The following is a 23857-nucleotide window of genomic DNA, read 5'->3' as shown; positions in this document are numbered from 1 at the left end:
TAGGGAAAAATTCGGGTTTATTTTGGCGATAAAAAAAACTAAGTCACTTAAAAAAAATCCTACGACAAAAACTAGATAATTATGTATAGAATAACCACTATAAATTTCAAATTGATCGGTTCAGTGGTTGCCGAGATATTTTGGTCACCGATTTTTAACATGGTTTCGAGAAAAACGCGTTTGAAAATTGAGCAATGAATAAATCGCGAAATTTTTCAACTTACATAAGAATCATCGATTCCAGGTCCATAATATAAGTCCTCCATCTTTCTTGGAATCCCCATATCATCCCCATCTTTTTTTCGAACTTTCTAGGTGTATATTCCCCCTTAATTACGTGTACATTTTGTCTTTAACTTGAGATTGTGTTTCAAGACCGACAGTACTCACGTGCAGTTTGCTAAGCTGCAAAAGATTGTATGTTGCAAAAATATCATTTTAGGCATAGAATTACAGCCCGACCGATAAAGAATATTTCTATTACTTGTAAAATAGAATTTTACTACAAGTATCAAATTAAACGAAAAGGAAGAAATGTGATACATGAAAAGAATCAAGTAAAATACAGTATGAAGAAAGAAAGACAAAAAATGCATTACATAACTGCATTTATGCAACGTATATACAGGATGATTATTATATTATTAACGTTTCTTGTACCATTATCTATCGGTAATGCTTAAGCTGATAAGAAGCAAAGGAGACCGCGAATATCTTTAGTGTTATATTCTTCTGGTTTGTTATCTCTCCGTGTGGTGCATACGTTCATGTTCGACGCTATTCTTTTCTATCTTAAAATATTTTTAAAAATCTGAAAAAATTTACAAATCATTGTCATTGACGATTTTATAGTTACTTTGATAAACATCGTTTATTTAATATTTTCTGGCAAGCTTGCAATTTTATAGTTACGAGCAGATATCATTTTGGACATAGGCCCACGGAAGAATATGCACACGGAGAGTTAAGATCTTAATGTATTTGTAAAAGAATAGGCGTTGAAAAAAGACCGAAACGTCTTTGCTTCTTATAAAAATTTTAATTTTCGCAAAACAGAAAAGATTTTAAAAAGGCGAAAATATTCGTTTTTTTTAGAAAGAAAAACTTTTTTAAAGAAGAAGAATGTTCTTCTTGAAAGCGAAATTGGGTAAAAGACTTTAAAAGGCCATCTATCACCCTCCGATTTTAATGAAATTTTACAGGTAGTAATATTTATTAAATGTAGTTTAGAACCACTAGTGCGGAGTTGTGAAAATGCTTATTTTTTGAAAAATTGCAATTTTAATTATTTAGCTTAATTATCGTATAATATTAAGTAGGCTTGACGTCACTTAGAGAATACTATACTATAAGTGTTATAGCACCAGCCTCGTAGTGTTCCTAACATGCGATTTTGTAATTGCATCGCACGTGAGAAAAGTCGAATAATTCAAGTTCAAATTTTAATTCGGCTTAATTAACGTCTTTCAAGGTTTTAATATAAAAAAATAATTTTAATTTTTAAAACAATTTTTACTGAAATATTCATTTTATTAGTGTATTAGAAAACTGTATGTATAGTGTTCATAAAATAAAATAAAAAAACCAAAAAATTAAAAAAGCTTATTTTTTTACTTTTTTTTGCACTGTGAGCACCTCGCCTTACGTGGAAAGTTGGAAACCCATGTGGAACCATTTTATGTTAATAATAATCGCTGTGCTTGCAAGGAGAAAGAATTAAACCATTTAATTGGCCTGTATAATAAATATCATTTCTTGTTTATTTTTATAATAATGATATTTTGACAACTGCACTGTACAGTTGCTTAATGCCCTAACAATCGATAACAAAAAACTATACACATAGTGGCACTCCCCGGAAAATTCTACCCCTATTTCATATACTTTTGGTGAAAATTCGGTTCAGAGGTTTGGGCTAGGCGTTGATGAGTCAGTCAGTCAGTCAGTGAAAAAAACACATTTTACCCCTTTTCACCCCCTTAGGGGTGGAATTTCTAAAAATCCTTTCTTAGTGGATGCTTACGTCATGAGAGGAATACACCCTCCAAATTTCAAGTCTCTAGGTTCAGGGGTTTGGCCTGGGCGTTGATGAGTCAGTCAGTCAGGACATCTACATTTATATATATAACCCTATTTCATATATTTTTGGAAAAAATTATTTTAAAAAATTTCGATACCGGCTTCCAAAAGATCGGTAACGAAAAATTATACACTTCATAATACTTCTCGGAAAATTCTACCCCTATTTGATCTATAATTTGTTGAGATTTGATCAATTATTTTTCAAAAAATAAGAAAAATTAAAAAAATCGGTTTCAAAAAATAAGAAAAATTAAAAAAATCGGTTTCCAGAAAATCGATAACAAAAAACTATACACATAGTGGCACTCCCCGGAAAATGAGTCAGTCAGTCAGTCAGTGAAAAAAACACATTTTACCCCTTTTCACCCCCTTAGGGGTGGAATTTCTAAAAATCCTTTCTTAGTGGATGCTTACGTCATAAAAGGAATACACCCTCCAAATTTCAAGTCTCTAGGTTCAGGGGTTTGAGCTGGGCGTTGATGAGTGAGTCAGTCAGGACATCTACATTTATATATATAAGATTTATTTTTATATCGGAATTTTGAAAAACATTAATTAAGCTGAATAATTAAAATTAGAATTTCTCGAAAACTACTAGTAGCTCCGATTACTTTTAGTAAATACTACGTACCTGTAAAATTTTATAAAAATCGAAGATTTATAGCCTTCTAAAGTTAAGCTCGAAATTGTATTGTTCCGACAAATAAAAAATCTTCATATTTTTTTAAGACAGAATTCTTTCTCTACAAAATAAAAAATATTTTCGCTTGCATTACGTTAGCTATTTTTTTAACAACATGTTTTACGTTATACTGTTTATCTAAAGAGAATGGAAAATTTCGTATAGTTTTATCTCGCTATTTAGAAAATTGGTGTGCAGTTTTCGTCGAGTCATACCCTCGTATTATCATACCTTACGTATCAGCTATCACTAGGCATAATTACTTATATCATTTCATGTCTACGCCACTTTATATTAAATTATTATACATTATTAACACACACATACACAGTTCATATTACGTGTATCATATTGTATTATGTTGTATCGTCGTTATCGCATAAGAGGATTTATTTTTTTTTCTATATCTCTCAGACAATTTTAATTTTTTTAACCAGTCACATCTTCAAAGTAAATTTACAATGGAAAATACACGTATAAGACATCCGCAAAATATTTATTTTGATTTTTTATTTTACGAATTATATATACAATCGTATTGATGTCAATGGAAAAAATAATTATTTTGAGACACTTTTGCGCAACTTGCAATTAAACACATTTATGTATATTATGTATATATGTACGTTGTACGTATATATATAAAATATATCCGATCCAAAATATATTAAATTACGTATATAATAAAGTCTTCAATACTTCATGTCATATACTATATGTATTTCTATGCTATACAGGGTGTTTTTTTTTTTTTAAGAAAACGTTTAATACATAGCGCTATTCCATATCAAAAATTAAGTCGAAAAATTTTGACCCATTTTTTTCTGTAATACTTAATAAAGCGGTAATATCATTGAGTAAAGAACGGCAGTGAGTGGATTGACTACTCAATAATCACTGCTTTATTATATTATAGAAAAAAATGGCTCAGGACTTTTCGATTCAATTTCTGATAAGAAATAGCTCTGTATAATTAGTGGCGGTCTTTATAGAACTATATGTATATTTATCGATAAAAGAAAAAAAAGAAAAATAGCCGTTGCTTGAGAATAGTTTTTAAGCTGTAGTATAATAAAGTATATCGAAAAGTATTCCGATGTGCACAGGTGGATGCGCGAATTATTTACGACAAGCTCTAAACGTGATCTGGAGGAATCTGATATTTATCGACCAATAAAAGCGGACGAGTCTGAAAAACTGACCGATCATCTCGAGAAGTGAGTATCGCCTACATTAAAGACAAACGGACATACGTCATTGTTATACGGATGTATTTTAACACCTGCTGCAGCAATATGAATTACGATTAGACTGCATATTAGCGCATTGTTTGATAATAAATCCATCTGCGCGTGTTAAATCAATTAATTTTTCTCTATTACAATCTCATTGCATTATACGATACGTTAGATTCCTTAACATAGGGAAGACTATGAGACAATAAATCCTTTTCCCGCGCGATGAAATTATGAAACCTCATGTTAGAAACTCCATGAGATTAAAGACACGGCAAAATTTATTTTATTTTCTAAGTGACAACAATCTTAAAGCGCATTACGATTCTAAAGACGTTCTCCAATTGGCAATGTGTCAATAGTAATTCCTTTTTCCTAGAAAGATTCTTATCTAGAAGCGCGAGCGCGTAACGCCCTGACGAATTTTCTCTTTCGTCCAGGTTCTGGAATCGCGAACTGGACAAACTGAAGAACCTGAAGTACACCGTTGGTGGAGACGGGCAGAAGGTGCTGTTGAAGAAGGACATTCGTCCAAGATTATATAAGGCGATCTTCAACGCTTTTTGGTTGCCATATTTCATAATCGGAATCTTCACACTTATCCAAGTATATCGATACTTTTAAGAAGAAATACCATGTGATATTAATAACCGCGATACTTTATTATTAGTAAATTTCCATAGTTAGAAAATATTATAAAAATATGAACAAACCAATAGTCGCAACTGCTTCGGAATATTTGCAAAATGATACTTGATCTTTCACATAGCAGTGCTAAAATTAGCCACCGTAAAAGTTATCATTAATTTTAATTATTAACTATTGGTAGACAAAATTTTAGAAAAATTAATATTTTTGTTTTAGACAGACATTTATCGAATATTGTAGCATTCACGATATTTCAAAAAATTAATATCTAATATAAGAATATAAATATTCGTCAGTATTCGTGTAAGTAAAATAGTCCGTAAAGCTATAGTTTTTCCTAAAGTAACATCTTACCCCAATGACGAGAAGAAGATGCCACCTCTTACTCCTTCACACACTGATGTCATAGAAGAAATGGTTCGGGTTATGAAAAGCCATTTCACATAATTTAAAAAAATGTTAAATAAATCCGTTTAATGAAAAGAAATTATAAAAAATCTTAACAAAGAAAAGTAAATATTATAAAAAGCCTACTTACTATTACGCTTGGATTATAAACAGATTTTTTCTGATTCTTCAGATTTCACACAATACAGTTTGTCCGGCGCGTCACTTGTTATTTGAATAATCTCCCATTTACAACTAGATAGCACTATTTAGCGAATAATGAACGAAATATTAACAAAGTGGCATCTTCCCCCGATTTATCCTGTATCATACATTTGGTATCACCAAATATGTTACAACATAAAGAAAACATTAGAAAAATATACCCACTAAGAAAAACGATAGAAGAACTAGTTATGTTAAATGTTTATCTCTTGCTAGATTCAAATAACAATAAGGAAGGAAATAATTATTAATTTAGGATCTCTCTCTCTCTCTCTTTCTCTCTCTCTTCTTCTCCTTCTTTTTCTTCTTCTTCTTCTTAGATCCGTTACATTAGATTCATAAGCTCATTGTAATCGTTGAATTTCAACGTTGCTGCTTTCAGTGCAACGTAGTACCCATCGCGGTACCGATCTTTCTGAATTGGATTATCGACTACTTTGCCAGAAATCCGAAGTACAAGACAGAGATGAACGAAGTGCTAGTCTACATCGGCTTCGTAGTCATTTGCAATATCATCTCTACTCTAATAATGCACCATGCGACATTGCTGTCGCAGCAGATCGGCATGAGGGTACGCGTTTCCTGCAGCTCCCTCCTCTACCGAAAGGTAATGTTGTGGATTAATTTGCGATTAAGACGCTCTGATCCAACCCCTTCCTAGCAAGAGAAAAGAGCTTCTTTCTAGCTGGAAAAGTGCATTGTGTTTGCTTTAACTAATTAAGTAATAATTATATAACGTTTAACGAATCTTTTGGATCAACGTGAAAGATTTATCAACATGAAAATTATTGACGTATATATAAGTTAGCTTTTAGATTGTCTAGGTAGGAAATCAATTTTGATGCTAAAAAAATTAATTTAAACCAATTTTTTTTAGTATACTTAAAGAAATGCTTATATTGAGATCATTATTTCGCACATTCGTTGTCTTTGTTTACATACGCTCGTTATTGACCATTCTCGAACTCCTTGCGGAAAAATGTCAATTTATATAACGCGATCAAGATATAATATAGACGAATTAGTAAATGATAGATCACCATTTTTGTTTCTATACCGTTTGAGTATTCAGTGCAAAGTTTGAATGTATTTTATATATTTGTTTATGGTATATATACATATATAATTTTTTCAAAAACTGTTGTAGTTATTACGATTGAACAGAGCATCCATGAACCAAACTGGTACAGGACAGATAACGAATCTCCTCAGCAATGACGTTGCTCGTTACGATGATGTATCGGCGTTCCTGAATATCATATGGATTATGCCTATTCAGGTAATTTTTTATCTCGCATTAAGTATTCGTGAGTATGCATTCCGTGACAATTAAACAGCAACAGCGTCTCTTCGATTCTTATTTCAACTAAAATCGCTTAAATTTATTAATATCTTTATTAGATTATTGACATGTATGTTTATTAACAATTATAATCATGTAATAAAAAGCTTCGAACTTAATAGTTATAAAATTAACCATGAGATCGCTAATGAAACACGCTTGTCGATTTCCAACGCATTGCAAGGGTGTCTTACTAACAAACAACATATTAATCACATTGACAGATACATTTCTGACTCGTTTTACAAATGTAAAAAATTCTTAAAAAATAACGACGACCTTTTGGTCACAAAAGCAGATAAAGGCCAAGTTACTGTGGGCATGGATAGAACTACATATATAGAACAAATGACTGACTTACTCAACCACCAGACAACTTATAAAAAACTCGATCGTAACCCCATTAAACGCTTAACAACTAAAATTAATAGTTTAGTTCGATCATGGTATGACAATGAAATTATTGACGAGCACACTTTTAAGAAACTACGCAGCACTTGTGGCAACTTGCCCCGATGACGGACTACCAAAAATCCATAAAAATGGCTTCCCACTGCGGATTATTGTCTCCGCGGTTGGTAGCCCATTATATAATATTGCTGGTTTTCTGCACAACATATTGAACGATTCCATCCCTAAACCGCGTTCTTACATAAAAGACAGTTGGTGTTTTGTTGAGAGAATTAAAAAATTGAAAATCCTGCCCGATGAAATTCTCATTTCACTTGACGCCACTTCTCTGTTCACGAACATCCCGAAAGAACTCGTTATATGAAAGGCATTGAGAAACGATGGTGTCACATCTCTACTGCCACCAATTTCACCTTACAACAATTTTTATACGCCATTGACATTGTTCTAAGCTTCACTAGCTTCTGTTTTAACGGTAATATCTACGATCAAATTTTTGGTAGTCCTATGGGATCTCCTCTTTCCCCAATCCTTGCTGACATAGTGTTAGACGACCTTGAAACACATTGCCTTGAATTATTAAGTTTCATGGTTCCCATATTCGGGAGATACGTTGATGACATATTTGCAATTATCCCACGGGATAAAGTAAATGACACTCTTGAGGCTTTCAATAATTATCACCCGCAGCTGAATTTTACATGCGAAACTGAGACCAATTTCTCGATCAACTTTTTAGACGTGACTGTTATTAGAGATGGCGAAAATCTGTTGACAAATTGGTACAGGAAACCCACCTTCTCAGGACGTTACATTAATTTTTATTCAAGTCACCCCATTAATTACAAAGTCAATGTTATATCTAATTTGGTTGACCGAGCGATTTTACTGTCTAACGAGCGCTTTCATGAGTCTAATATCTGTATAGTTAAAGAGATTCTCTCTGATAATTGTTATCCGACTAATTTTTGCAACAAATATATAAAACGAAGATTGAGGCTCTTAAAACGCTGCGATTCGGTAAACAATAAAATTCGTACTGAGCGACATCCTATTACCATCCCTTACATTAAGGATTGTAGTGAGAATATTAGTAAGGCCCAGAGAAACAAAGGGTTCGATGTGGTCTATACGGTTCTTAAAAAATTCGACCGTATTATTAAGATAGGTAAAGATAAGCTAAAAAACGTTAAACGCATGGAGCTGGTATATGAGATTGATTGTCTTAATTGCGAGGCTTGTTACATCGGACAGACCAAATGAAATTTGGAGACTAGAATCAAAGAACATTGTGCTGATATTAAAAAGCATCCCAGCAATCATTCTGATGTGGTTAGCAAGCATAAGACCTTATGCAATCACGAATTCAATTATTCTAGTCCCAAAGTTCTACATAGCGAGAAACACTTCAAAAAGAAAGAGATAGCCGAAATGGTGTTTATAAAAAAAAAAAAAACAATAACACTATTAATTTACAGAAGGACACCGATAACCTTCCCGTTATATATGACAAAATAATAAATTTAATGTAAGCGCTTTCGGTTACGTCTGCTTTGTTTCTCACTCATTGTCAGTCGTCCGTCGTCATCCAATGTGAACACACCACCGAACATCACATTTGTTAATATGACTCGTCTATCTTTCATCACCATTTGACATACAAAACATGTAAGCTGTGCTCTTTTTATTACTGTTTTCCTTATTATACTTTTTTTTGTATTTCACTTTAGTTTAGTAATTATTATACTTTCTTTGTATTTTAGTTCGTAGACTCATTGCTGCCACATTGTTGTATAATGAAGTGTTTTTCAAGCGGTTATTTGTATGTTACGCACTTGAAAAGGACCGGAATCTCGGTCGAAACGCGTTGTGCTTATTAAATAAATAAAATTGCCAGTTCGGTCAAAGCAAAGAAGTTTGTTAATTATAATCCAACTTACAGAAAGTATAACCATATATATTTGTATATATCCATGCATTTTATAAATTCACTAATTGGCTGCAAAGATATAGAATATTTCTTCTTTTTTATCTTTACATTGCTTTTCAAGAACCATCTGTTGAGGTTTTGACCGATTTTCTTGTAGATTATGATCACAGGAACTATATTGTGGCGGAAGATCGGTATTTTGGCCCTTATCGGCATTGGATTGCTATTGATCATCACTCTAGTTGTACAAGGGACTTTCAGCGTGTTAAGCCGGAAAATCAGAGTCGTGATAGCGCCACTGACCGATCGAAGAGTGCAGCTGATGAGCGAACTCGTAGCCGGGATACAGGTATCTCGGAGATATTAGACAAGTTACTTTATTCCTAAACCGGAAATGAGTAAAGACTCTAATGCTTGTGTGTCAAATTTGAGTGCTAAATTCGACTGCTAAATACCAAACAACAATTTTCTGAAATAAAATTTACAAGATCATGATTCTTGTTGCAGATGGTGAAGATGTAGAGAAGGTTGGAAATCAACAAGATCAAATCCTCGTCGTATGTGCGCGCCGCGTATTTGGCCATAACCGTCTTCAACGTACGATTGATCTTCTGCTTTACTTTGATGTTGTTCATTCTAATTAGAAATGACGGGACCGCTAACGTGACTTTCGAAGTATCGATGTACTTCGGTTATCTTGACCTTATTGCTGGGGTGTACTTTCCACTGGCGCTGATAGCGCTAGGCGAATCAATAGTATCTACGAACCGACTGGAGGTGCACATGTTGTCACATTATATTTCCAAATTCGCGTTAAACCCTTAAATCCATTGTTTTGCAATATATCCCATATACCTATAGTTTGATCGATACATACTTATACGCAACGGTTAAAATGCACTTAATAATTTGTACAGGATTTTCTGTTGATGGACGAAGTGAACATGGAACGCTCAAAGAAGACACCTCGGTTACAAAGTAAATCTCAGAAACCGAGTGAAGCGACTAATGTGAGGAATCAAATCGACAGGTACATCTCGAAAAATGAGAGTATCGCGCTTTCCGAACTTCAGGGATTATCTGACCTTCCGGTCTACGTGAAGCTTCAACACGTTTTCGCCAATTGGATTAGCGGCCAATTGCCACCGATTTTATACAATATCAATTTGACCGTCAAGCAGGGCCAGTTATGCGCTGTAGTTGGCGCCGTGGGCTCCGGCAAATCGTCTGTGCTATATCTACTGCTGAAGGAGTTGAATATCGGTGCGGGTTCTGTGATTCTTACTGAGGACTCCTCGAAGAATAATTTTCAAGACAATCTGTCCAACGGTTACTTTATGAGCAACTCGAATCTGCGCATATCCTACGCCAGCCAGGAGCAGTGGCTCTTCAGCGGTACTGTGAAAGACAACATACTCTTTGGCCAGCCCTACGACAAGGCCAGATATACTCAAGTAATTGTCATAATTCAAGACAGTTACTGCAGATATTGTCCAATATTCATATATTCATGCTATCGCACGTCAATAACAATATAACTTCTACGGATCGTCACACTATTCTATATTCAAGCATTTGTATTTAATCATTAGACATAAATTGATATACTACCAATTAAAGAAGATATGTCTCAGCGAGCACTACAAATTTTGCCGAATCTGTAATAAATCTTTATGATTCAATACATATATATATAAGAGAAGAATGTCTAATATTTCATAATTTCGAATTTTCTAGCACTTTGCATGCATGTTTCTTATTCTTTGCGATCGACTGGCAAACGTTTTAGGTGACAAATGTGTGCGCCTTGACAAAGGACTTCCGACAGTTTCCACAGGGAGACATGACGATGGTCGGTGATAGAGGTGTATCACTGTCCGGAGGCCAAAGGGCGCGAATTAATCTCGCGAGGGCGGTTTACAGGCAGGCGGATCTCTACCTGCTCGACGATCCCTTGAGCGCGGTAGACTCTCGTGTCGCCAGGCATCTCTACTGGAAGTGTATCACCGAGTATCTTCACGGCAAAACGAGGATACTTGTCACCCATCAGTTGCAATTTCTCAAACGCGCGGATCACATCGTCGTGTTGGATCGAGTGAGTATCGCGGAGAATATTCTTTAATCGGTATTTCGATTTTTATTTCATTGTTACATTCCAAATTTCAACTTCAAAGCTATTTCTATTCGGACTTGATTCTTTCAAATCATATAACAAACTTGAAATATTTAGCGTGAAATTTGCCGAGTAAAGAGACTCAGTTTTACCTCTCAGTTTTAAACTTACTCAGTTTTAAAATTCTAAAAAATATTTATAAATTTAGATCTAAATCATAAATAATTATAAGATTCTTGTAGATTAAATATCTTGATTTTATTTCTAAAGGGTTTTGTGAAGATGCATGGAATCTATAACAAATTAGTACAATCAAATGAAGATTTCATTAAGATGTTGGACAATTTGAGTCACAAAGCACAGAAGAAAGAAGAGGACATGAGTAGAGTAGCCTCGGAAATGTCTATGAGAGAAATCTCGATAACGAGACGTACCTCTGGATTATCGACCGCTAGTTCCGTCGTAAGATGATATTTATCTCTCGTCATTTTTAATTAAAAAATATAGAAACCGTCGAAAATTGTTATATGTTTAATTAACTTTGTCTAACAAAATTATTACTCCTAATATGTCGACAATATAACGATATAATTGTAAAGATAAATTTGTACATAACGTACATGTTTGCGTGTGTTATAATAAGATAATTTAAGTGGTTTTTAAACATCCATTATGTCTTTCTTAATATTGTTCTAATATTCTCTAATGATCATAGCGCGATTAGTTCCATCGGGCTGTGCCCGTCGTGAAAGCTATTCAAGTAATTAGTTTGTTATTTTGAAACCGTGCAGCATTCGGACATTGACGATTCGGATTATGCGGAAAACAATCCGGAAGAAGAAAAGGTGACATGCGGTCGAATAACTGGCAGGGTGTACAAGGAATATTGGCATTACGGCGGTAACTACTTTTCTCTGTTTATGCTACTGCTGGTCATCGTCATCAGTCAGGTTGCTACCATTGGGAATGATTACTGGTTCTCATACTTTATCAACTTGGAGAATGTCAGGCGCATTGAAAACTCTAGTGAGGCCATCAAACAATCCGCAAACATGTACAACAACAGTTTCCTTGGGTCGATCTTCACGCTGAATCCAGACGGCCTGCTCAGCACTATGGATGCCATATACGTATACACGTTCTGCTTCATCGTCTGCGTTGCCACCACGTTGTTCCGCAACTTTCTGTACATGAAAATCTGCATGAACTCTAGCTGTAACCTTCACAACACTATGTTGTTTAATCTGCTGCACGCGCGCATGTCCTTCTTTCACACCAATCCTTCTGGTGAGTTATAATCGCAAAATCACGATAGGAAAAGAAAATTGTCGCGCTGAAGAGAGATTTAGAAGAGTTTACAAAAACTTAAATCCAGATGCAAGAAGATCAATATATCTTCCAGTTCGATATTATTAGGCTGTAATAATCTTCATCTTTATTTATGAAGAAATGAAGCGTGACGATTAGTATAAAATCTATTTTTGCGTATTTACATTGTCAGAAATAATCGAATCCGCAATTCTCAGTTTCGATCCTCGGACTTCAATTTCTTTGGATTTCTCTTAAACCATGGTCAGCTTTAGCGGTTCTCGTGTTCCAGGGAGAATTTTAAACAGATTTACGAAGGACATGGGTACCATAGACGAGTTGCTGCCCAAAGCGATGTTAGAGGCGTTTCAGGTATGGTGCGTAGTGTTCCGCGTAATAATCGTGGAGGCAATAATTATGCAATGGATGCTGATTCCTGTAGCAGTACTGTGCGTCTTATTTTACTTCATGACGAAATTCTATCTGAGGATCGCTCAGAACGTCAAACGTCTCGAAGACGAAAGTAAGTATTATAGAACAAGTATATGTCTTCATTAGAGAAAGGCCAGAGAAAATACGCGCAGCATATCTCTTTGACTCCCAGATTCCGTTTGACTTTTCGTCATCAATCTTGGATCTTAAAAGCTTATTTAACTTAAGCGCTCACTAGAAATCTAGGATCTGTGGAGTTCCAGGAGTTTTCCTTTTTTTTATTTTCAGCGAAAAGTCTGTTATTCTCACACGTGAACGCTACGTTGAATGGCCTGCCGACGATCAGAAGCAGTGGCGCCGGAATCGAGAAGATGATGCGAAGACAGTTCGACATGTTGCAAGATCGTCATAGTGGCACGTGGTACCTCTTCATAACATGCGCGTCAGCAGTCGGTGTCTTTACGGATCTAATTTTGTGCCTGTTCCTCGCCTTGGTTTGCGTCTCTTTAATATTGATAAATGAGAATGGTAAATTATAATTAAATGAAAGATTCTTAGTTATTGAGGATTAAATATCTTTTTTTAATTTCGAAGCATATATCGAGAAGATGCAGAAACAAATTAATAGAATCAAATAAACTTTCGGTATATACTTAAGTTTTAATATGATTCGTTCATATTTTTACGAGTGAATAGTATTTTGGAATATGTATTTGGATAATCTCGAAGAATCCTCGAGCTACTGCAAGTTCTTTCGTTAATCTTCATACTGCAGGCAGTGTAGTCGACAGCTTAGTAGGTCTGGCAATGTCGCAGTTGTTGCTGCTAATCGGTTGGATGCATTACGGCATAAAACAGTCCGCCGAAATGGTGTCGTTGATTACCTCCGTGGAAAGAGTTCTTCAATACACGAATCTTCCTCAGGAGGAACCTATTATTTCCGACAATCCATCGCCTTCTACATGGCCGTCCCAAGGACAATTGATCTTGAAGGACGTCACCATGAAGTATCACAGTAATGATCCACCGGTCTTGAAAGTAAGAAAGCTCCCGGTTTATTCTTGCGGACATTTTATGTTTTACGCACGCTGCGCCGTCGCACTTCGCAGAATCTAAACGTATTCATCGAGCCTGGCTGGAAAATTGGGGTGGTGGGACGAACTGGTGCCGGCAAGTCCTCCTTGATCTCAGCGCTCTTCCGCCTATTCAACGAAGGTCTGGAGGGTGAGATTAAAATTGACGGTCGGGATACGAGCACGGTAGGTCTGAGCGAGCTGCGCTGCAAGATCTCCATCATACCGCAAGAACCGGTGCTCTTCTCCGAGAGTCTGCGCTACAATCTGGACCCGTTCAGTCAGTACGATGACGTGAAGCTGTGGGAGGTGCTGCGGCAGGTCGAGCTGAATGATGTCGCATTGGATCAGGAAATCTTTTATGGCGGTCACAACTTTAGCGTCGGCCAGAGGCAGCTCATATGTCTGGCCAGGGCCATTCTAAGAAACAATCGTTTACTCGTTCTCGACGAGGCCACGGCTAATATTGATTCGCAGTGAGTCGTTGACGATTTTTAGTAGTAATAATACGTTATAATATTGTTTGGTAAAAATCAAATGGTTTTGTTTGGTTGATCGTTAACAAATACAAATATATAAGTTATCATATAAGTAATTCAAATTTTTTAATAGTAAAATATTAATTTTCCGAATAATTCAGTACCTCCACTGTGTGGTGAAATACAATAATCATTTATTTTGTAATAAATTCTAGATTTTAGAAAAATAACAGATCTTTTGTATTGAATCAGGTTTTCAGCAAAAATTCTGTGTCTGTAAGAAGCTGTCGTAAATGATCCCTGAGGGTCATTTCGACCAAACTCCAATTAACTTAATCGTTGATTAATCCATTAGAAATGATCAATCGCATTTGCTCATTAAGCAGACTGGCAAATTTATTTGGTCATTTCCAATTGACTAATCAACGATTAAGTTAATCAGAGTTTGGTCGAAGTGGCCCCGAATCTATTTGCGAATTTTCTCTAAATGTGTATTTTGATTTCTAGTACCGACGCTTTAATTCAAGACACAATAAGAAGTAATTTTAAAGAATGCACCGTCATCACGATAGCACATCGATTAAATACCGTTATAGACAGCGATCGGATTATCGTAATGGAGAACGGCTCCATCGTGGTAGGTTTCTTTAATTTAATAAGATATATGTTAGAAAATATATTTAGTAAACGCAAATTAAGAAGTGTAGTTTTTCTCTATAAATGTCCACAAAGAAAATTTGTTTATAATTATTATAATCATAATTAATAGCACAATAGTGTAAATTTTTCGATAAAGAGAACGTTTACATAATAGAAAATATAGAAGAATAACTATCGTAAAACGGACATTTATTGTCTGAGTTTTTACACTCAGAATTGTCTAAAAAAGAGTTAAAATGAAATGAATAAAGTTGTAATGTAAAATACTTCCAACAAATTTTTGAGCTTTTTGAAAAATTCTTTTTTAAAATTCAACGTGGTTTTTTTTGAAGTTGATATCTAATTGGACAATACTTGATTCTTTTCTTAAAAAATCAGGGTTATATGTACACAAAGTAGCCAAGTTTTGTGGAAAATCTTATAATTTTCTCAGAGAAAGTTTCCTATTAAATATTTTTGATAATCGGAATTGTTACGCTAACAGGAATTCGGTTGCCCGTACGAGCTGTTGCACGACAAACCGAACGGTTACTTCTCACAAATGGTGAAGAAGACGGGCACTCAGATGGCGCAAAGTCTTCTGGAACAGGCGAGGAAGGCTTGCGAGAAAAACAACAATCATTGTGAACTGAACTTGTTGGCGCAAAACACCGAAAGCGAGAATGATCCTATAATCACAGAACAGTCTGCTTTGTAGCTTCTTTCTTATGCAAAAAAATGTATAATTATATGCATATATTATATACATATATACTAAGACAAAAAAGAGCGATGTGTAAGAAGATGAGATAGTAGCGTCAAAGTAACATTAATATTAATTAATGAAAGAATACTTAATATAAGAAGAATAAAGTCTCTTCTGTTACGTACGGAAATTTTATACTAAATTTTGGACGACACGTTGAAAATTCGAACGCTTAGACGACGCACGCTAGCCTCGGAGTTCCGAGGGTACGCGGTACGCTCAGTTTCCTGTAAATGTTTATCTTATCAGACGACCCTCGGAGGGCTGCGGGCCAGATGGGGCCCAAAACTACGCTTCTAGAATGTTCTAGAATACCTCTCCCCTTAAGGAGATTCCGGTCTTTTTCGGGTATAAATAGGGCGGAAAAACGCCGCGAAGAGGCAGATAGTTCCGAGCTTCGGCTCCTTGCAGATAAGTTTTAACTTCGGTTTTGACTAGACATAGTTCTCAGACTCTCTCCTAACTCTTATTCAATTTCCTACGTTCCATTATACGCTAAGTTCGACCATTCGCGCTCGATCTTGGGACTTAGTCCCTGTACTCTCATATACCTTTTATAAGACCGCGCTTCACGCACAAGTTGTACTGAGATTTTTAGAATAAAGGTAAGATAAGTTTGAAAAGGAACAAGTTTGAAAATCTGGAATCTCATCTCGTATTCTTAATCAATAATCGATCACTTCTAAGATTCGACTCGCGGTTGTCGCTGACAAAGCGTGGCGATCTGTGCTGGGGCGCTGACGAAGAGTGTGGCGATCCGGTACTTTCGCTGCCGAAAGCGTGGCGATTACGGGGTTGATTCTTGGGAGTCGTAATAATCACTGTCATTTCTGGCATTCCGCACTCGCAGTTTCCGCTGACAAAGCGTGGCGATCTGTGCTGGAGCGCTGACGAAGAGTGTGGCGATCCGGTACTTTTGCTGCCGAAAGCGTGGCGATGACGGGGTTGGTTTCCAGAAAAGACAATAATCTCGATAAATTCCCGAAAGTGAATTTGACCTCTACGCTGTTGATCTGAGCGCTGACGAAGAGTGTGGCGAGCAGAGGGTGTGGCGGATTGGTTTTAGAGCGCTGCCGAAGAGTGTGGCGAGCTTAAAATTCATTTTCGTGAACGCGGCTGAATGACAAAGAAAGGAGGTAGGCGCGTTCGAATTAAACGAATCAGATTCCAGATTAAACAAGCAGTCATTTCTAATCAAGATCCTCTCTCCTTCCTCCAACAATTGCAACAATTTATAAACTTAGATATTTTTTCGGTCCCGAATAACAAAAGCAATAACAACAATAATAATAATATCCTTCACACGACTTGTCCAAATTCCTGGTAAATTGCTTAAATGCATTGACCAAAAAACGAACGAACAATAACAGTCAAAACGTGACATTCTCTCAAAACATGCTATTCAATCGATTTTATGATTTTTATGATTTAAAATTACGTAGTTATCGTTGTTAACTTATTGCCGCTTCCGGAAACCGCTTTCGGAAACCGTCAAGAAAACCCGAAATTAATTTCAGCCTTGCAACAAAAGATCTTAGATTCAGCGAGACACCGAACTAGGCGCCGCAGATGAGTCCTATAGAAACCGACAAGAAATCACTCTTTAAGATAAAAATCGTTACGACTCTCTATCGGTACCTACAAACCACGCATTCGCGTCCACCTGACGCGAGGAACAGCGATAAAGCCCTATCACCGAGGCAGTGATCGTGTCTATGAACGTGACAATAACACGATATTTGTATTAACTTTTAACGATTTAATGTATTTAACGCCAAACGTAATTTAATAAAATTCGTTTAACAAATGTTTAATATTAGCAAAATTTGGGAAAATGTTTCATCGAGAACAAGATAAAATAACGTTTCAAATTCTAATTTTATATAACGGGTAACAATCTAAAATCCAAAATTTCGCAAAAATATGTTAATTTTAATTGTTATTTGATTATTTCATAATATGTAAGATATGTAAGATATGTAAGACGCGGATGTTGACTTTCGTGAGCAAAAATGTTATAGGTAAATAATCATAGTCTATATAGCGCATCGAACCTTTTCACACTTTTATGCAATAAATTATACTACTTATCATAATAGTAATAATTTCCAATACAAAATTTTGAATAAAAGATCTTCCAAAATTATTAATAATTTTTTAGTAAATAAAAACTACTTTAGTAAATAATAGCTTTCAAGTAAATGTTTATCAAACGCGATTTCCGCCTTATTATACGTATCCGTTTACATATACATAATGTACCTATACTATCAATTTCGGAACGGTCAATTATCTAAAAAAGTATTGGTTTAATGGAAAAAAGTTTCAGATAAAAGTTGGAGGGTTCAAAGAGGACTAATAGACGATCTTATTAGATTTTGGGCCCGAGGCCTGTGTTTGACCCAGTAAAGGCCAAGTTAAATTTTTTATTGTATTACCTTTTTTTATTGTGTTATCTTTTTCTGCTAATTAATTTGAACAACTTTTGTCTGAAATTTTTGTTATTTCTCTATTACTTTTTGAGATATTCAAAGAAAATTCGGTAACTTTCTTAATATTTATCTTACCACTCGATTATTGCTTGTCGGAAAGAAAAGTGTTACATTACTTTTTGACTTAATTTAGTCTCAAGAATATGCTATTGCAATAGTACCTCAACTTTTTAAATACTTGTGTGAACATCTCTCTAGAGCTTTCATGTATACACAAGTAGGTATTTAAAAAAGTTGAGATACTATATTGCAACAGCATATTCTTGAGATCAAATTAAGTCAAAAAGTCCTGTACCACTTTTCCCTCCAAAAAGTAATAATTGAGATATGGTAAGCTAAATACTGAAAAAGTTACTCAAGTTTCCTTCAATATCTCAAAAAGTATTAAGCAAATAAAAAAAGTTTCAGACAAAAGTTGTTCAAATTAATTAGTAAAAAAAATGATACAATAAAAAATTCCATTAAAAAATTTATTTTCTTTGGGTTCTACTGGACCAAACACAAGTCTCGGATCCAAAGTCTAATAAGATCGTCTATCAGTCCTCTTTGAACCCTCCAACTTTTATCTAAAATATTTTTCCAATAAACCAATACTTTTTTAGATGATTGCTCGTTCCGGAACTTTTATGTACGGCATATAATATATACATGATAATTACACAATATTTACAATAAAATACAATGTCTGTAAAAATTCGTATTATTTAATATAAAAATTAAAATATTTAACATATAAAATATATACTAATCTTTAATATATTAAATAATTTTTAATATAAAAATTGAAATTGAATATGAAAATTGAAAAATTGAAAAAACCAAAAATTGGTTCAAAAAAATTACTTGTTGTAGAATACTATCCCAAAATTCTACATAAAATATATGGCGATCGTACCAAAAGCATATCATATTTGAAAAAAAATAAATAAAAATATTTTATTTTTTAAAAGTACCGCCTACCCATTTTATCGCTTCCAAAAAATTATGTCCGATAGAAAACTATACTCCAAGATTCTAGAAAAAGTTTTTCGTAATTGTACAAGAAAGATATCGGGACTAAAAAAAAATCAAGAACATTTATTTATTTTTTAAATCAATGTTTCTGTCATCAGAAACCTTTCCCGAATTTTCCACAAATGTGTCTCAATGATATCTACAACATATTAAAATTTTATCAAAATCGGTTAAGCCGATCAAAAGATATAAATTATATTCAAAATTTTTATTTTTATTTTTTACAGCAAAACGGTTCAATATTAAGGGCTAATATTTGACTAAATTGTAAGTGACACTAATAGCAATCAAAGCAAAAAAAATGAGCATGATCCGTGTGGGGGCACATTGAACCTTCTTATCCGGCTACGGCCTTTGTACATTTTTGTTGAAATATTTAATTTTTTATAGAAATAGTTATTTTTTTGTAGAAATATCTACGAAATAGTACCACAAATTACAATGTGCTCAAATCAAGAAATTATTGCAAGTAGTATTTTATAAAAAACTACAATTTTATAAAAAATAGTACAAAGATCTACAAATTTTAAAAATTTAAGAAGAAACATAATCTTAAAAAATTAAAACATCTATTTACTTGTAGAATACAATTATTTATAAATGACTATAGAAATCTACCACAATTTACATATCGTAAAATTATAGGTACAAATTAGAATCTAATCCAGTTTTTAGTTTCTCATAAAATACTACAATTTTGTATAAATAGTAACAAATACCGATTTGTGTTTGTACAGCTCAAAAATCTATTACAATTATGGCTAATTAAAATTTGTAATTTTTAGTTAAATGTTGTAGCTCGATATCTCAAACATACACACCCACGGACATTTTGTAAAAATGTAATTTTAGTTCTAGTTTTAGAACATTCTGCACACGTTGGCATAGAAAACTAAAAATTTTTTTTCTCGAAAACAGCTTCCTGTATGAGGAAGCAACAATGAGTGATTAATTAATATTAATATTAATTAATAATAAGTAAAAATTAGTTATTTATTGTTTTTGCATAAGTAGTAACATTGTAATTTTTATTTTTAGTATTAGATTCCAGTGGTGGCTTTAATTCAGGTTTCCTTTACGGAAATAATTATTGGCTATAGGCAGTCGTAGCCAGCGTCTCGATACGATGAATACGGCTGCACTACAGATCTCATAGCGAACAAATACTAAATAACGCTATATCGCGATTCGCGAAAAGAATTTCCGTCTTTTCAAATAAACTATTTTGTAGCTTATTTGAGACACAACAGTACTACTCAATATTACATAAATATGTTTGACGAGGTAAGTTTATATAAAATCTTTACTACTATCTTAAATAAAGTCTGTTTTCGAAATTACTATTCGCATAAATCAGAACGTTTCAGTGTAAAAGACAAAAGGACTTTATCAAAGGAAATAAATGAGGCAATCGGAGCCAAGCGCGGTAATCAATGCGCAGACAAATTATAATAATAAATAAATATATTAAAAACGAACGTTTCGACACTTTTTTTGTGCCATCTTCAGCGTAAATGAAGTTACATAAAATTCATAACGATATAAAGATTTACATGAATATACGAGACGAAGTAGTGTATAAAAAGGCGCAGTCAATAAGTAAAATAAAACAATGAATTAAATTCATACGGATGTACCGTCGTCGAAAGTCCAGATAAATCGGTGTGCACTTGCTCCATATTCATGTATGGAAATTAATGTGACTATATACTTGTTATTGAATGGCCTTCGCCAGAGCTCGTAAACGCCAAATTCATGATGCAATCAAGCCCGTTTACAGGATTCTCTTATAAAAAGCCAAGGAACTGTAGCTGTTTGTAGTTGTCATCAAGTCTTCAAGAGTGAAACTGCCAGCAATCAGTTCGCGCGCGGGTACGAGAGACCGAAAGAAGTCACACAGGTAAGTTGTAGACCGGGAGCCCGCGACAAAATCATTGTATTATCTTATTTACCGCCATATTAATAGAATTAGTTTTTTTAATCGAGTAAGAAAAATACATAATATTGTCGAAGTCGTTCGGCGGGACATAGATGCAGAAAATTATAACAAACATGTAACTTTCGAAAGTTACTTGTCAAATCTTATTTACCTTGAAACTTGTTTGCTAGTTAGTTTTTAATAGATAATTTATGAAAAAACGTTTCTTACACCTGGCAAGCGGGACAAAATTGTTCTTACAGGTTGTAAACAATGTAATATTTCACGAGAGTGATGTCGAATATTATTCACTTTGAAATTTATATGAGAAATAAGTTTGAACTATAAATAATACGAAAAAAAATTTTTACGGCTTGAACGCGGACCAAGACGCTCTTTTGCTGCAGTGCAGCGCACACGATAATTTTCCTTTAATGTAGTATGTTAGCATATAAATCGGGTTTGTCACTTACGAACATGCAAAATAGATGGACAATAAAATGTGGAATAATTTTTCATTGTATATATTATTCATTCTTTTTATTAAAGTAATACGTATAATGTATAAAATCAAATATTCTGAATCTCATCGTCACTGTCTGAATCCTCAGAGGAGGAGTTTAAATTGATATCTGAATAATTTAATTCTAAGTCGTCCATAGGATGACCGATTTCATCGTCATCCATTTCCTCTGATTGATCTGAAATTACATAATTCATGAATATTTGCTAAGAATTGTAGAGGAATCAATTTTAAATAACAATACAATACCTTCACTTTCTTCATTCGGATTCTCCATGACGATGTCATCGATACTTATTGGCATTTGATCGCCTTCAAACCATTTGAAGGAGCATGTGTCCTCCTCTAATTTCCAACCATAGTCTTCCATCATGAAATGATTTATCTGTTGTCTGTGCGCGTTTCACCAAATGTTTGCGATATATATAGATGGATCTCAGAATGTGTTGTTTTAATTCTGCTTTGCTAGGAGGTAGCACTGACCCATCAAAGTTTTTTTTCGTCATTTTGAAAATGTTCTCTTTATCACTTAATTTGTAAGTTTTACAAAAAACCGCGACTCTCGCTTCATTAATACATTTCAGTTTACAATAACCGTAAATTTTACATACATACTTCTCGAACGCTACGATTGAGGTGTCAATGTTCAACTCGGTGACACTACAAAAAGTCTGAATGAATTTTTTATTTCTCTCGAGCACTTTCAAGGGTCGACTTTTGCCTTTTCTGAAAAAAGCAGGGTTAAAATCACACCCCGTTATAGCATGGAAGGTAGGCAGCGCTGAATATAATTCACTTCCTAAAACTTGAAATAATTTGTTGACGTCAATAAATCGCTGCTTCCTCCCAACGCCAACATGCATGTGAATCTTAATCCCTGCTTTTACGTGCATCATATTACCTAACATTATGATCAAAACGTCTGTATCAGAATATCTTATGGTGACGTTAGCCTCTTCTGTTAATTATTGACAGACATGAAAAACTATTTTCGTATCCGCCTCTTCATGCAGAGGACAGGATAACGCGTCAACTTGAGTTACGAGCATTTCATGGTTAATACTTTTATATAACGATAACATTTATCAAAATTTAAATACAGTACGTTATTGTTCATGAAAGCTGCTAAGTCATTTGATGCCCAGTCTCTAATAAAAAATTCTACGAGTGCCTGTTTGAAATAAACATTCTTCAGTTCCACAAAGAAATTCGTTTTCCGCGTTTAATCCCTACTGTGGATAGTGTAAGGCTGCTTTTTATGAACACCTCTTAAAGAGTGTTCGTAATCTTTAATTGATGGCGAGAAATATTAAATGTTATTATAATAGTCCGAGCTGTTGTTCTCACGAGGCTTTGAAAAATTTTAGCGCTTATGTTACCGAAAGTAACTGGAACTTCTTTCATTTGGTAGAGCAAAAAAAATCATCGTAAATGATGACATCCATTCTTTCTGAAGGTTCGCTTGAAGATCTTTTTTCAGATCCCTTAAGAAAGTATAGGAAGATTTTTCAATTTTAAAATATTTATTGTTATTTTATAATAAAACATTACATTTACATTCTCTCACTTTATGAGATTTTATATTATTTTATATCACGTTTCACTTTACTGATAAATGGATTTGCCACAAAGACCCTGCTTATTTTAGAACCCTCGCGTCTAACAACGTGACTTTGCTAAAATAAAAAATTATTGTTAGAGGATTAGAATATTCTACAGACATAATCCTCTAAAACATTAGAAAAATATACTATATGGCATTCTTTCATTCGATTTCTCGTCATCCAGGACATTTCTCCGTGGTGATAGTGGTAATGGATACAGATTGCGAAAAAATATCATCTCATCAGTCAGGGTTTTTTCGCAATAATATAAATTCTTTACAGTAATATTCGGGGAAAGGGGGGATAGTAGATATGATTTGTATCAGCATCAAAAATTAAATCGATTTGTGATTTATTTAAGTAAATTTACTGTTCTAACGAAGAAGCTGCGTTTCAAGACCGACAATTCGTTGGCGCGCAGTTTAGTTGGAAATAGTATTGGAAATTCACACGAAAATTATTACTTACAATTAGATCCTAGCTCGGACTTGATGGCGTTCTTATATATTAAATTGATTTTAAATCGTAAGTCCTATTACTATTATTATTACCCT

The 23857-nt window shown here is 34.2% G+C and overlaps 1 protein-coding gene across 1 annotated transcript in view; it reads left to right on the top strand.

Moving 5' to 3' along the window:
* Positions 1-18315, top strand: part of LOC139817495 (ATP-binding cassette sub-family C member 4-like) — a 52568-nt gene extending 34253 nt beyond the window's left edge. The window contains 16 exon segments of the mRNA XM_071785641.1: positions 3871-3981; positions 4440-4605; positions 5642-5866; positions 6407-6538; positions 9100-9360; positions 9465-9719; positions 9860-10396; positions 10732-11037; positions 11326-11517; positions 11847-12342; positions 12656-12886; positions 13084-13323; positions 13571-13833; positions 13905-14344; positions 14855-14984; positions 15492-18315. Of these exon segments, the coding sequence (XP_071641742.1) occupies positions 3871-3981; positions 4440-4605; positions 5642-5866; positions 6407-6538; positions 9100-9360; positions 9465-9719; positions 9860-10396; positions 10732-11037; positions 11326-11517; positions 11847-12342; positions 12656-12886; positions 13084-13323; positions 13571-13833; positions 13905-14344; positions 14855-14984; positions 15492-15704 (4198 nt within the window). The 3' untranslated portion in view covers positions 15705-18315.
* The last annotated feature ends 5542 nt before the right edge of the window (positions 18316-23857 follow it).

The sequence above is a fragment of the Temnothorax longispinosus genome, chromosome 8 (genome assembly GCF_030848805.1).
Source record: "Temnothorax longispinosus isolate EJ_2023e chromosome 8, Tlon_JGU_v1, whole genome shotgun sequence".
In the NCBI taxonomy this organism is placed as follows: domain Eukaryota; kingdom Metazoa; phylum Arthropoda; class Insecta; order Hymenoptera; family Formicidae; genus Temnothorax; species Temnothorax longispinosus.
This window is presented reverse-complemented; position numbering and strand designations above follow the sequence as displayed.